The sequence below is a fragment of the Benincasa hispida genome, chromosome 8, assembly GCF_027475165.1.
Source record: "Benincasa hispida cultivar pf3 chromosome 8, pf3_genome.v1.1, whole genome shotgun sequence".
Taxonomy (NCBI): domain Eukaryota; kingdom Viridiplantae; phylum Streptophyta; class Magnoliopsida; order Cucurbitales; family Cucurbitaceae; genus Benincasa; species Benincasa hispida.
The window spans coordinates 63,409,270-63,421,871 of NC_143485.1; the positions used below are offsets into that span (position 1 = coordinate 63,409,270).

The following is a 12,602-nucleotide window of genomic DNA, read 5'->3' on the forward strand; positions in this document are numbered from 1 at the left end:
TTAGAATGGGATAGTGACATCCGATAAGTGACCAGAAAAAAAAATAAGAATTTGAGAGAGAATTAGGGTTAGTATTTTTTAAAAAATCTCAAGAAATTCCACTTTGCCTAGAGAATTAAAATTCATAGAACTCTTCTATTTATAGGCAAAAAAAATGCAAATCATGCAAATTTGAGTTAATGAGAGTTTGACGACACTCAAAATTCCATACACTTAAAGTGGAATTAGTGTCCACAAGTGGGATGAATGCCTAGCAACTTTATTTTAATAAAACAAATAGAAAAGATGGATTTTTCCACTCAATGAATCTTGGATCTTTTCATTAACTTGATCAACAGTCAATCTTTGACTTTTAAAGTCCAAAATCAACAATTTGACTTTTTGACTTTCAAAGTCTAAAGTCAACATTTTGACTTTATCTCAATTTTCATCTAGTCAACAATTTTGACTTTTGTTGCAATCTTGACCTCTTTAATTTAGAATTAATTTTAATTTAAATAATTAATTAAACATTTAATTAATTAAAATCACACTAATCCTGATCAATCCTAATTGATCATTTTAGAATCTCTATTTAAAAAATTCCGATATTCAAATCTTATTTAAATATTTTTCTCTCTCTTTGTATGTTTAATTCACAATTAAACATTAGGTTAAATATATTAGATATATTTAACGCTTTACTCTAAAAACTGAATTCAAACACTTCAAACTTGTTTGTCACACTGTTCTAAGATTTAGTTCGGTATGAGCTAGTAGGGGAACCTTTTGGACCTATAGATCATGGGCTCCAATGGTCCGAGATTAACCGACTAAACTCTTTAACCCAATTAACCAACATTCATTAACTATTGGGTCACTCTACTAAAGTCTGGTAGTTTCACTCCTCTCACTGTAGATATATTTCTGTCTATTTGATATAACCATAATAAATAAGTCAACCCTATATAGGTTGTCCATAATAACGACTAGGTCAAAAGTTGTTTTACCCTCGAGATTACATCTTGCTCCTTAAGTCCCGCTGATCCTCTAATGAAAAATTGGTTTGTGATCCAATCACTAAATCGAGTACTTTGAGCCAATGAGAAGGTCGACCCCTTCTTCAAGATTCGGAGTTAGCACTTAAGGGAACAACCTCTCTACTATCCTTGAAAGTGAGTAGGAGTGAATTCGGTCTTGCATCCTATGTCCTCAGCTATCTACCTCATCTTACCCCTGAAATGGGGGACTTATTGAGTCGACGCTGTTGAGCCAACCTTCACCCATGCAAATCTAAGGATAATCTCGAATAAACAGGAGTTCATAGTTAGCTCAGGATTAAGGTCAAGTTATCTAGGTCATCACTTTGAAATAGTTAGTCTTAAACAGTAAACAACGTTATAAAGTAAGAGTGACTTACTTCTTGATCCGGTCTTATACAAACTCTTTGCATATGATACCTCTCCTCGCATGCCTCCAAATGAATGATTCGGATCACATCATTTGTATTAAATACAAAGTAGACCATATCCGATAGTGTCTCCAAAATAAGGTACCCAGCCTTATCCATATACTATAGACCGTTTAGACTATTTACTCAAACTTGATCCACTTTTATGTCTCTACATAAAGTCCAAATATTCATGTAATAGCCATAGATCTTAGTTTATTGGATTTAGGTTCTTTCTAAAACGAAGTGAGCAATTCATACATTCAATAACAACTTTATTGAATAAACCCCAATAACATCTTTATTGATAACAGAATAAGTTTATTGTTTACAAACCACGAGTTTTATGACATAAAACCTAACACATGCATCTTAAAGATAAGATAAGTGTTGCAAATGCAACAAGAGATGTTGAAAGAATCAAGTAGAAAACAGAACCTGGATGCATCATACATGTATATTTAGGGATTACCAATTAGTCTTCCCAACCTCATCTCATTATATTGATTTCATCCAAACTTGTTGTCTGTTACTGAGGAATCATCACATTACATTCTAATGCATTCAATACTTTGTCAACGTATCCCATTTCTCCACCCTTTTTATCTTGCATGTATGTTGACTTAGTTTAGTTTAGATTATCAACATATATATCTATAATTAGGACCAACCTACAAAAGATCATTTCACCATCTTACGTTAACATTAACTAATCCCCGCATTCAACCCTGGGCTTGCTAGGAAACTTGGGCTAGGTTCATACTTGGATCGAACTCAAGAAAACTTGTATGCAACTAAGAGCTTTGCATGAATAGTTAATCTTTATCTTTTAATGCATAGTCTCATGTTAAAATAGAAAATGGTATAAGCGTAATGAAAAGATTAAAAAATCGCAAACAGTTTCAACATGAGTAAAGCGAAACTGGTCTTCTCCTTTATCTAGTCACATCAAACTGAGTAGCAAACAGAGTCCTTCTACAAATAAAGAGAAGGAAGATATGAGCAAAATCCCTTATGCTTTAACAGTTTGGAGCTTGATGTATGTCATGGTATGTACTAGACTTGATATTGCTCACATTGTTAGTGTTGTTAGTCGTTTTATGTCCAATCCAGGAAAACAACATTGAGATGTAGTCAAGTGTGTCATGAGATATTTGAGAGGCACTTCCAGTTTGAAGCTTACATTTGAAGGTGGAAAGCTAGTACTTGTTGGGTACACTGATTGGTACACTGATTCAGATATGGCAGGAAATCTAAACAACAGAAAGTTTACTTCTGATTACTTGATGACATTTGTAGGTGTTGCAGTGTCTTGGCAGTCAAGGTTGTAGAAGTGTGTTGCACTTTCTACAACTGAAGCAGAGTATATTGTAGCAACAGAGGCTTACAAAGAGATGTTGTGGATGAAGTGCTTTATACAGGAGCTTGGTTTCAAGCAACAAAGATATGTGATATACTGCGACAATTAAAGTGTTATTCATCTTGGTAAGAATGCTACATTTCATTCCAGAACGAAACATGTATATATGAAATATCATTGGATGAGAGATGCCTTGAATGATGAATTGGTTGAGCTAGAGAAGATACATATTGATCATAATAGATTCGATATGTTGACAAAGAATCTACCAAAAGGGAAGCTTGGATTTTATCGTTCCTTCGCAGGAATGACAAGTTCCTCCACGAAGTGAAATAGGGGAGATTTGTTCGATTATTTCACAAATGAGTGAAGGCCCAATATAAAGCGTTGGGCTTTTTGGTTTTTTTTTTTTTTTTTTATTATTATAATTAAACCAAGCAGCAGCCAGTGGAGTTATCACACAGACTGAGGGCCTATTGTGAATGACAATAGAGAAAGATTAGAAAAGAAATCCAATTTGACCAGCAATGTTTTCCAGCTATTTGGGGATCAATCTATGGTCCGATCGAGCTGAAATTGTGACAGTGTATTCTGGACACGAGGGTCTTCAATCTGGATGGTGAAGATTTAGTTTGGAGCTACCCACAGTTAGATATAGTGGATAATTATTTGTCAACATCAAGTGAGACCCTTCTAATTATTTCTTCTTTATTGTTGTCGTTTGTTACTAAGATTATTAATCTTGAAATATTTATTGTGTATGTCTCTCTAGTTGTGACAAGGGATAACTTATTTGTACCCATAATTGATTAGTGTGGAGATTTTGACTTCGATCCATAGTTTTTTACTCCTCATATCGAGGGAATTTTTTTCACGTAAAAATTTCTTATGTCATTACTTGATTATTTTTATTGTTGCTAATTGATTAATATTCTATTAAATTCATATAAGAGTGGAATAATTAATTCGAAAGATATAATATTTATCTCAACAAATATTGCCTCTTTCTAGGTTTATCATACAACCGTTTTAGCAGTTGCCTGTTGAACAAATAACGAAATTGGCAATACTTTTCTTTCATAATACCTTAATTATGTAAAGATATATATCAACTACAAAATACGTTGATTCGGTTACGTGTGCAAACATAAAAAAGGTCTTCTATGACTTGAGAGATGGGCCCCTAGAGCCTAGTAATAAAGTCTAATATGTAATTATTCATGCATCATGCTACTCTATGCATTTTGTTTTTTGTACTCTATAGTTGAGTACACTAATTAATGATTATAGATCAGTTTCAAGGTTAATTATTATTGTGTTTATTTTGATTCTATGCATGTGTCTTTTTGTTCTTTTCTAAGAAACAAGTGGTGGTTTGCCTAATCCTAAATATCATTGTTTGTCTCTTTAGTTCTTGGTGAATTATTTAGCTTCCAATCTCTCATCTATAATCTTTTTAGGTCATTATAATCCATACTTGTCACATGGTATGACAATATTAATGCAATAATATTATTGTTGATTCTCATCTTTATACTTATATAAATTATATATTAAAATTGACGTTGATTATATTTATAGAGATCAAATATTTTGGCTACGATTCGTATTAATTGTCATTTTTATTAATAGAACATATTGTTGAATGGTCTAACCAAACCATATGCCCTCTTTATGATTTTGAATACTTATTTACATCTTAGATTGAGGTGATGTTACAACTTAATTGTAGATGGTACCTCGCATTTAATATTTTCCAAACTATTCCACATTTTTTATTTATGAGTTCCCATGTTAATTATGGTAATTTATTATATTAATCTCTTTCCTATTTATTAGGATGAATTATTAAGTCAAACTTATATCTACATTAGTGTATATTCTTAGATTTCTCATTAGTTATTTTTACAAATTTTTTTTTCACATCGTTGTATTATTTTTTCAAACTTCAATACTTTCAAGTCAAAATGAGATATAGTCCTTGTTCTATTAATCGCGAAATCAAAGGTTCGATTATCCCACTTTATATATTGTAGAAAAAATATACTTCAATACTTTTTAAAATTAAATGAACAACTTTCAAAACAACACAAAAATATCAATAAAATTATCCATAATCACGTTTAAGAGTTTCTTATTAGCATTATTATCACCATGGCAAGCAATGTCTATATCAATGTTGTTCCAGTTACATAGTACTATAATATTTCTCATAAATGCTCATCCTATTTGGTCCTATATCAAATTCGGAATACACTTTTTCAGTACTTAAACAATATTTACAAAAGTATGATTTAAAAAAAATATCATTATTTTAATATTTATTCACAAAAATAAGTTTGAAAAGAAAGAAATGACAAAATTAGGGTAGTCTCTTATCTTTTTAGTCCCTTATCTTTACTTCAACACCATCACTACTTTATTTTTGTCAAAAGTTTGGCCTTTAACCTTATTTCTAAAATTTGTTTCTTTAACCACTTTATTTTTAGAAAAAATTTCCCAATCATATTAATTCTGTCATTATTTTAAAAAACTACATTATTCTTGAACTTATTCTTAAAAGGTATTCATATTCTTTCGTTAAAACTTATAATATTTGTCTTGATCTTTAATAAATATTTCAAAACTAACCTCAAAATATAAATTTATTTGAAAGATTTTATGAAAATTGCGAACTGAAATAAGTGTTCAATGATTTAGTATGGTATGAAAGTGCTCTAGTCTTAATGTTGTATCTTGAGTCACTACCACACCATTTCATATCTAAATTTTAGTCCAACATTCTAATTGATTTGTATTTTGAAATTACTTTTGAAATCCTAATTAGTTTTCTCTTAAAGAAACGAACAATGGTCATGAGTTTTCGTTTTCTTTTTCTTTTTAATTTAACTTACATTTTTTTGTTTTATTTCCCTTTCTCTCTCTCTCTTTCATTTCCTTTAAAAAAAATTGCATTGGACGTAAAATTGATGGCTACTTTTTTTGAGAAAATACGTATCCAGCAATTTTTTTACAAGAAATTTTAATAGAAACAATGAAAAAGATTAGGAATATAATTTGATGCTAATTTTCTATTACGTAGGTGTGAAAGTAATTTTTTTAATTTAAAATATACATCTGGCTGTTATCCACTCCTATAAAATGCTAAACAAGTCGGATTATCTTTTTTTTTTTTTTTTTCTTTACTAGATTCAAAGATATCAATAAGTTAAACTAATTAAGCAGTTCGATTGAGATTATATAAGCTAGCTAATAAAGAGATTTTAACATCTAATCTCTAAGTTTAGGTTGACGGATCTTCTCCATTGAAAGATCCCCTATATGGATAATACACATTTCGTTCAATGAACCTAATTCTCATTGTTTTGTTCCAAAGCAAACTACTGGGCGATTCGTCCTATTCAGATACTCACGACCAAGAAATATTGGATTCTCTTTCGGGTAGGCCCTGAAAGGAGAAGGAAGACTGGAATGCCAATAGGCCTCTATTATTGAATTCACCCGATCCGATAGTACCCCATTTTTGAAACGTCCAATGCCAAAGTCACTGAATGGGTAAGTCGCCAATCCCTAAAACGGACTATGTAATGTACTTTATCTGCTGGGTTACGAGTGGGCATTTTACTAGAGGTTTCTATTGTATCAATCTACCCTTGTTTAATTCCTGTTGAAGCATATACTCGGGGGTAGGTGCAGGGCGGACGATTTCAAAGTGGACTCCTATTCATTAGATAGAGAAGATCGCATCAAGGGTGTAGTACTATTTGTAGTAGCGGTCCTTATATATCGTATTAACAATCGAAAGATGGTCGAAAGAAAAAATCTCTATTTGACAGGGTTTCTTCCTATACCTATGAATTTCATTAGACCCATAAATGATATATTGAAAGAATTTTTTTGCTCTTTCAATATCAATAGGTTGATTGTTTCGCTCCTATATCTTTTAAAAAGAAAAAAGATCTCTGAAAACTATTTCCTAGATCCGAAATAAAGTATTTGGATTCTCCTAATAACTAAAACTTGTTCATATGAACATGTGAAAGTAAAGTAGCATCTTTAATTAGCTATGTTATTACATCAATGGGTCACTTTATCATAGACGAGAAAATCAAGGCAAAGAGCTATAGAATTGAATATAGACAAAATGATTTAAGGCCAAATTCGTCTAATTTTAATTAAATAATATTTTAATTACGACAAATCACTCTGTCCTTTTCCCTTCTCTTATTCCAACGTTTGCTGACAGCTAATTTATTATCCCTACTCTAAATTTTCTTTTATAGAAAAAAAATATGCTTAATTTCCAATGCTTACGCAATAAAAATTGTCTTCACTATAATTGCAATTTTAATCATTAAATTCCTAATACTTTGAAAAATATTTGGAAGAGAAGACAATGGAAAGAAAATAAGAAGGTAGACCAAAAATATTAAGTTTTTAGATTATTTATCGTTAAAATATTATTTTGGTTAATCCATTTTAAAATTTATTGAATTTTAGTTAATGTTTAATTTTAGTGTCTATATTTTAAAGAAACCTTTTGAACTTAGTTCCTACTTTTGTTTATTGTTGATCTTTTTAAAAACCTTTTATTATTTATTTGTATTTTCACTTCAAATTTTGAAAATATATTTACGTATATTTTATTTTCTTATATTAATTGTTATTTAGTAAATTTTTATAAAAAATAAAATTTAAGGGACTACATTTAAAGTTTATTAAAAATATATAGGCTCAAATTGCCTCAAATTATATTGATTAATTTTTTTTTTTAATTTTGAACTAATCTCCTAACTTAAAATGTTATCATTTATTTAATAAAAATTACTTCAAAAACTTTGTAAACTTAATTTTTAAAATTTGTGATTAAAAAGAAAAGGTATATTTTAAAAACTTAAAAGACCAACCTATATATTCCTTAAAATTCTAAAACTAAAAAGGTAATTGTTTTTTAATTAATTTGATACGTTGTGAATTGGGTGATAGACAACTTTTATTAATTGATTTCCCAACATCAACATAGCTTAACAGTTATTTTGTGAAAAAGGTAAAATTTAACCTTATAGTTATATAATTTCATTCAATTGGACCATTTATTTAAGTGATAAATTTAATATAATTTACTAGCTCACTCTTCCGGTTTATTTTTTTAATAGTAATGCTCTTTTATTTTGGTACAATAAATGTGAGAGATAAATATTAGAACTTGATTTTTCTAAAAGAAATATTTGTCGATTTTACTCAAACTATACCATTTTTCTCTTTTGGGATAGAATCGTTAGAAAACCTATACATATGTGTTTTAATCTTAATAAATATCTAAAAATCAGTTCATTTGTAATAATTTAGACGTTTAATTGAAACAATTATATGTTTCAGATGATATTTTTTAACAAAATTTGAAGAAAGATGTGTAATTAATATACTTTTAAAAATTCAAAGTTTAAATCTGTAAATTAAAATTTTTAATATTTTATTTACAAAGAACTATGCTTTAATTAAAAATAAAAAATGTTAATATGAATCTAACTCAGTGTTATAAAACTTATATGAATGTTTCACTCCCATAGATTTTGAACAAAAAAAAGACACAAATAGGTCCATCTCTCTTCATTTTGTTTCAATTATTACCATTTTTTTCATATAGGACAACAATTAAAATAATATATATATAGTCCGAATATAGTTTCTATTTCGTCCTTTTAGATTTTAGAATATTGTATATTTCTTTCTATAAATTTTGAGTTTAATTTTGAGTTGACCTCTAAAACTAAATATGTTATATTTTAACTTGAGATTTTGAATTTAGTTTTTATTTGGTTTCTCTATTTTTATATTTATTTTATACTTGTACCTTAATTAGCTAATGCCACTTTTAATGGTTGGTGCTAACTTTCAATTAGATCATTTAAAATAACAATGATGAGAAATTTTGAATTAATTTTAATAATGACAAAAAAAATTAATTAACTATAATTAGTTTTATAATTCAACTTATATAAATGGGTCGTTTGAAAAGTTTGAATGTAATCAGGATTATTGAGAATCTAAACGGTATTGAAATGAGTGAAAAATCGAAAACGAAATAAAAATGGGATCGTAAAGCATGAAAATAGTGAGTATTTGATATGATAAATCAAATCCAAAATACTCCATCTAAATATAGACTTTGAATTAAATTATATTACAAGCTCATTCTATTACGGGTCTCCAAATAGTTCCAAAGTATTCTATAAACATTAGGTAGATATTCAAGAACAACCGAAGTGAAAATTCGAGATTAAAAGTATGAATTTTCGTTAACAATAATCGTCAAATTCAAAATTATAATTCATAGATAATATCGACCAAAAAATGACATCGCATTCTACTTTTGATTTCCTTACTAAAATATCATCACCACTCAAATACTTTAATGTGTGTCCCATTATCCCCTTCCCTATTTAAGTCCTTCCATATCTTATCTTTCTCTCTATGCTCTTCTTTTTTTTTTCTCTCTCTCTCTCTCATAAATTTCTTTCACTTTTAGAGTATGGGAGATCATGGAGAACTGCAGCTGCAATTTGGGGGTAATTCTTTTTCTTTTTTCTTTTTTTATGCTTCAATTTAATTATATATTTATAAATAATTTCATAAACGATGTAACACAGTAGCTCATGAACTAGCCATCCATGCTCAATGGTTCGCCCACAAAAATCTTATTGAACGAATATTCTTCATGGGTTCACCAACGTACTCACAGCTGATTCTTCAAACTTCATTCCTATCTTATGTCTATTTTTTTTTTTTTTTTTTAATTTTTTATACTAAAAAATATATCATGAGAAAACACAATTTTTTGTTTCCAACTTCCAGCTGAATTTTATATTTCAATTTTTCACTTTCGATACCTCTCTCAATAAACAAAACAAAATTAAAAAATTATGGGGTAAATTATACGGAAATTAGGCTATGCCCTATATTATAATAAAATTTGGGGTGTTAAAGTTTGAGGATGTTCATAATTTACAACTATATAGAAGATTAATTGCTATTAAATTTTGAAAGATTTCGTTAAAATCATTTACAACATTCATTTGCTATATATGTCATTTTACAAAGAATAATGTCATGTTTTTCTTTCGATTTAACTCACCAAAAAAAGAAAAAATCAAAAGGAATTATTTTAAATATAAATTGAAAATTAAATGATATAATGAAACTTCTCAAAATCTAGAGAGATAAGAGTAGTACAATAACTTAACCTATTTTAATTATTATAGATATGCGAATTCTTTTATCCTGACATATTTTAATGTTGTTTGATGAGACAGAAGATGAAGAAGAAAGCATGAAAATGAGCACTAGAAAGCAAACAAGCTCCATGAACCTAATCCAACAACAGAAACCAAGAAGAAGCCCAAAAACCAAAGAAACTTACAGAAGATGGCTAAGAATTGGTGTTTACACTTTGTTGCTCCTTGCAGGCCAATCAGTGGGAATTATGCTTGGGAGGCTCTACTTTGACAAGGGTGGCAATAGCAAATGGTTGGCAACTCTAGTTTCATTAATAGGATTTCCCATTCTTCTCCCACTCTACATGATAAAATCACTCAACACCTCACCTTCTAATATCACCCTCCAATCAAATCCACCCACACCTACAAAACTTGCCTTTGTCTATGTATCACTTGGCCTTCTTATTGCCCTTGGTTGCTTTCTTTACTCTGTTGGCCTCATGTACCTTCCTGTCTCAACTTACTCCCTTATTTGTGCTTCACAATTGGCCTTCAATGCCTTGTTTTCTTACTTCCTCAACTCCCTTCTTTTCACCCCTTTCATTGTCAACTCTCTTGTTCTTCTTACTATCTCATCCACTCTCCTCGTCTTTCATACTGAACCCGTCTCCGAAGGCTCTGACCACCACCCGGTTTCTAGAGCTAAGTTTATTACAGGTAAACTCATACTTAAAAAACATTTCTGGTCCTCAATTTTCATAAAAATTACAATTTCGTCCCTGATTTTAGTTGACAACGATTTTAGTCCATGTAATTTATAATTTGTAATGATTTGGCCCATAGTGTGAAAAGTATCATTAAAATTTAACAAAATTTCTTACATATGTGATACGTATATCCATAACTTGATTAGGAATCATTTTCTTTTTATAAACTATAAAGATTAAGTCATTATACAATAAACGTTGATACTTAATTTTGAAGAATTTTTCATGATTGGGACTAAATTGTTACGAATTACAAAATATAAGGACTGAATTGATACAAATTTGAAAGTCAAAGGACTAGATTAGTAGCAACTAAAATTCAATGACTAAATTGTTACTTTTATAAAAGTATAGGGACCAAAAGTGTTTTGTACACCTTGTAGTTAAAAAAATAGATATTTTTAAATATAGGAAAATGAATCAAAATAGTTATAAATATAACAAAAATTCATCATCTATATGCGATAAACCGCGATAAGTTACTATCTATATCTATTTGTGTCATGATAAATATAGTAGTCTATCGTCGTAAATAGACTGTGATATTTTGCTATTATTTATAAGTATTTTCAGTAGTTTTATTATTTAAAATAATTTTCCTAAAAAAAAGCGTTTGAATTCAACAACATACAATTCAAGGAGCTATATTCCAATTTATGAATATGTCTTGAACTTTATGAAATGATAATATAAATGGTATTAATAGTGATGAAAATATCAAGATGTCAACGAAAATTTTAACGTCTGTGGTTAATTACAGGATTCATTTGCACGGTGGCGGCCTCGGCTGGGTACGGGTTGATGTTATCATTGACCCAACTAGCCTTCAAGAAAGTGATAAAAAAGGAGAGTTTCAAGGCAATAATGGACATGATAATTTACCAGTCATTAGTTGCAAGTTCAGCCATATTTATAGGGTTATTTGCAAGTGGGGAATGGAGAAGTTTGAAAAGAGAAATGGATGAATTCCAATTGGGTAAAGTTGCATACTTAATGACTTTGCTTTGGACTGCCATAAGTTGGCAACTTTTCACCATTGGCTGTGTGGGTCTTATTTTTGACGTTTCTTCTCTCTTTTCCAATGCCATTAGTGTCTTGGGTTTGCCTATTGTGCCTGTTTTTGCGGTCATTTTCTTTCATGACAAAATGGATGGACTCAAAATTGTGGCTATGATTTTGGCTGTTTGGGGTTTCGTTTCTTATGGCTATCAAAATTATCTTGATGATTTCAAGGACTCATTTAAGGTTGAAAATCGAGACTCAAACGAGGTTTCGACGGAGAGTATTCATGTTCAACCATGATATATATAAATCACAATGGTAGATTACTCCTCCTTTTATGTCCTGATTGAATAGGAAGGGACGACCAGATTAGTGCCAACTTGAACTAGATCAACTAGTTAAGACATATCTTCTCGACTAAGATGGTCTGAGGCTCGAACTTTTCACTTGAACTAAAAAAAATTGTATTGTATCTATTTACACTTCGATAATAATCATTTTGTATATTCTACTATGTCATTTCAAAATAGAAAGGGAAATTATTCTCCTTCATTTTTTAGCTTTTTTGCTTTTTTCCTTTTTCTTTTCTTTGTAAAATTAGAAATGATTCTTTGATTTATGATTTGATTGTTTGGTAATGAATTTCTATGGTGTAGAGGATGGTTTAACTTTTGATCATCATATATTCATGCTTGTTGTAAATAAATTCATAATTTGTGTTTCTTTCTTTGTCATTTTACTAATTATATGTGTTCCATGTGAAGAAATTGATCTCAACGACTACAATCTTTCTTAAAAAAAAAATTTTCTCAATCACACTACACTCC

At 29.5% G+C, this 12,602-nt stretch overlaps 1 protein-coding gene across 1 annotated transcript; it reads left to right on the plus strand.

Annotated features, from left to right (window-relative positions):
- The first annotated feature begins 9,187 nt into the window (after nucleotides 1-9,187).
- Nucleotides 9,188-12,327, plus strand: LOC120069933 (purine permease 21-like). The gene is made up of 3 exons (XM_039021772.2): nucleotides 9,188-9,358; nucleotides 10,103-10,723; nucleotides 11,534-12,327. The coding sequence occupies exons 1-3, from the start codon at nucleotides 9,322-9,324 to the stop codon at nucleotides 12,073-12,075; spliced, it is 1,200 nt and encodes a 399-aa protein (XP_038877700.1). The 5' UTR covers nucleotides 9,188-9,321; the 3' UTR covers nucleotides 12,076-12,327.
- Nucleotides 12,328-12,602: the final 275 nt, after the last annotated feature.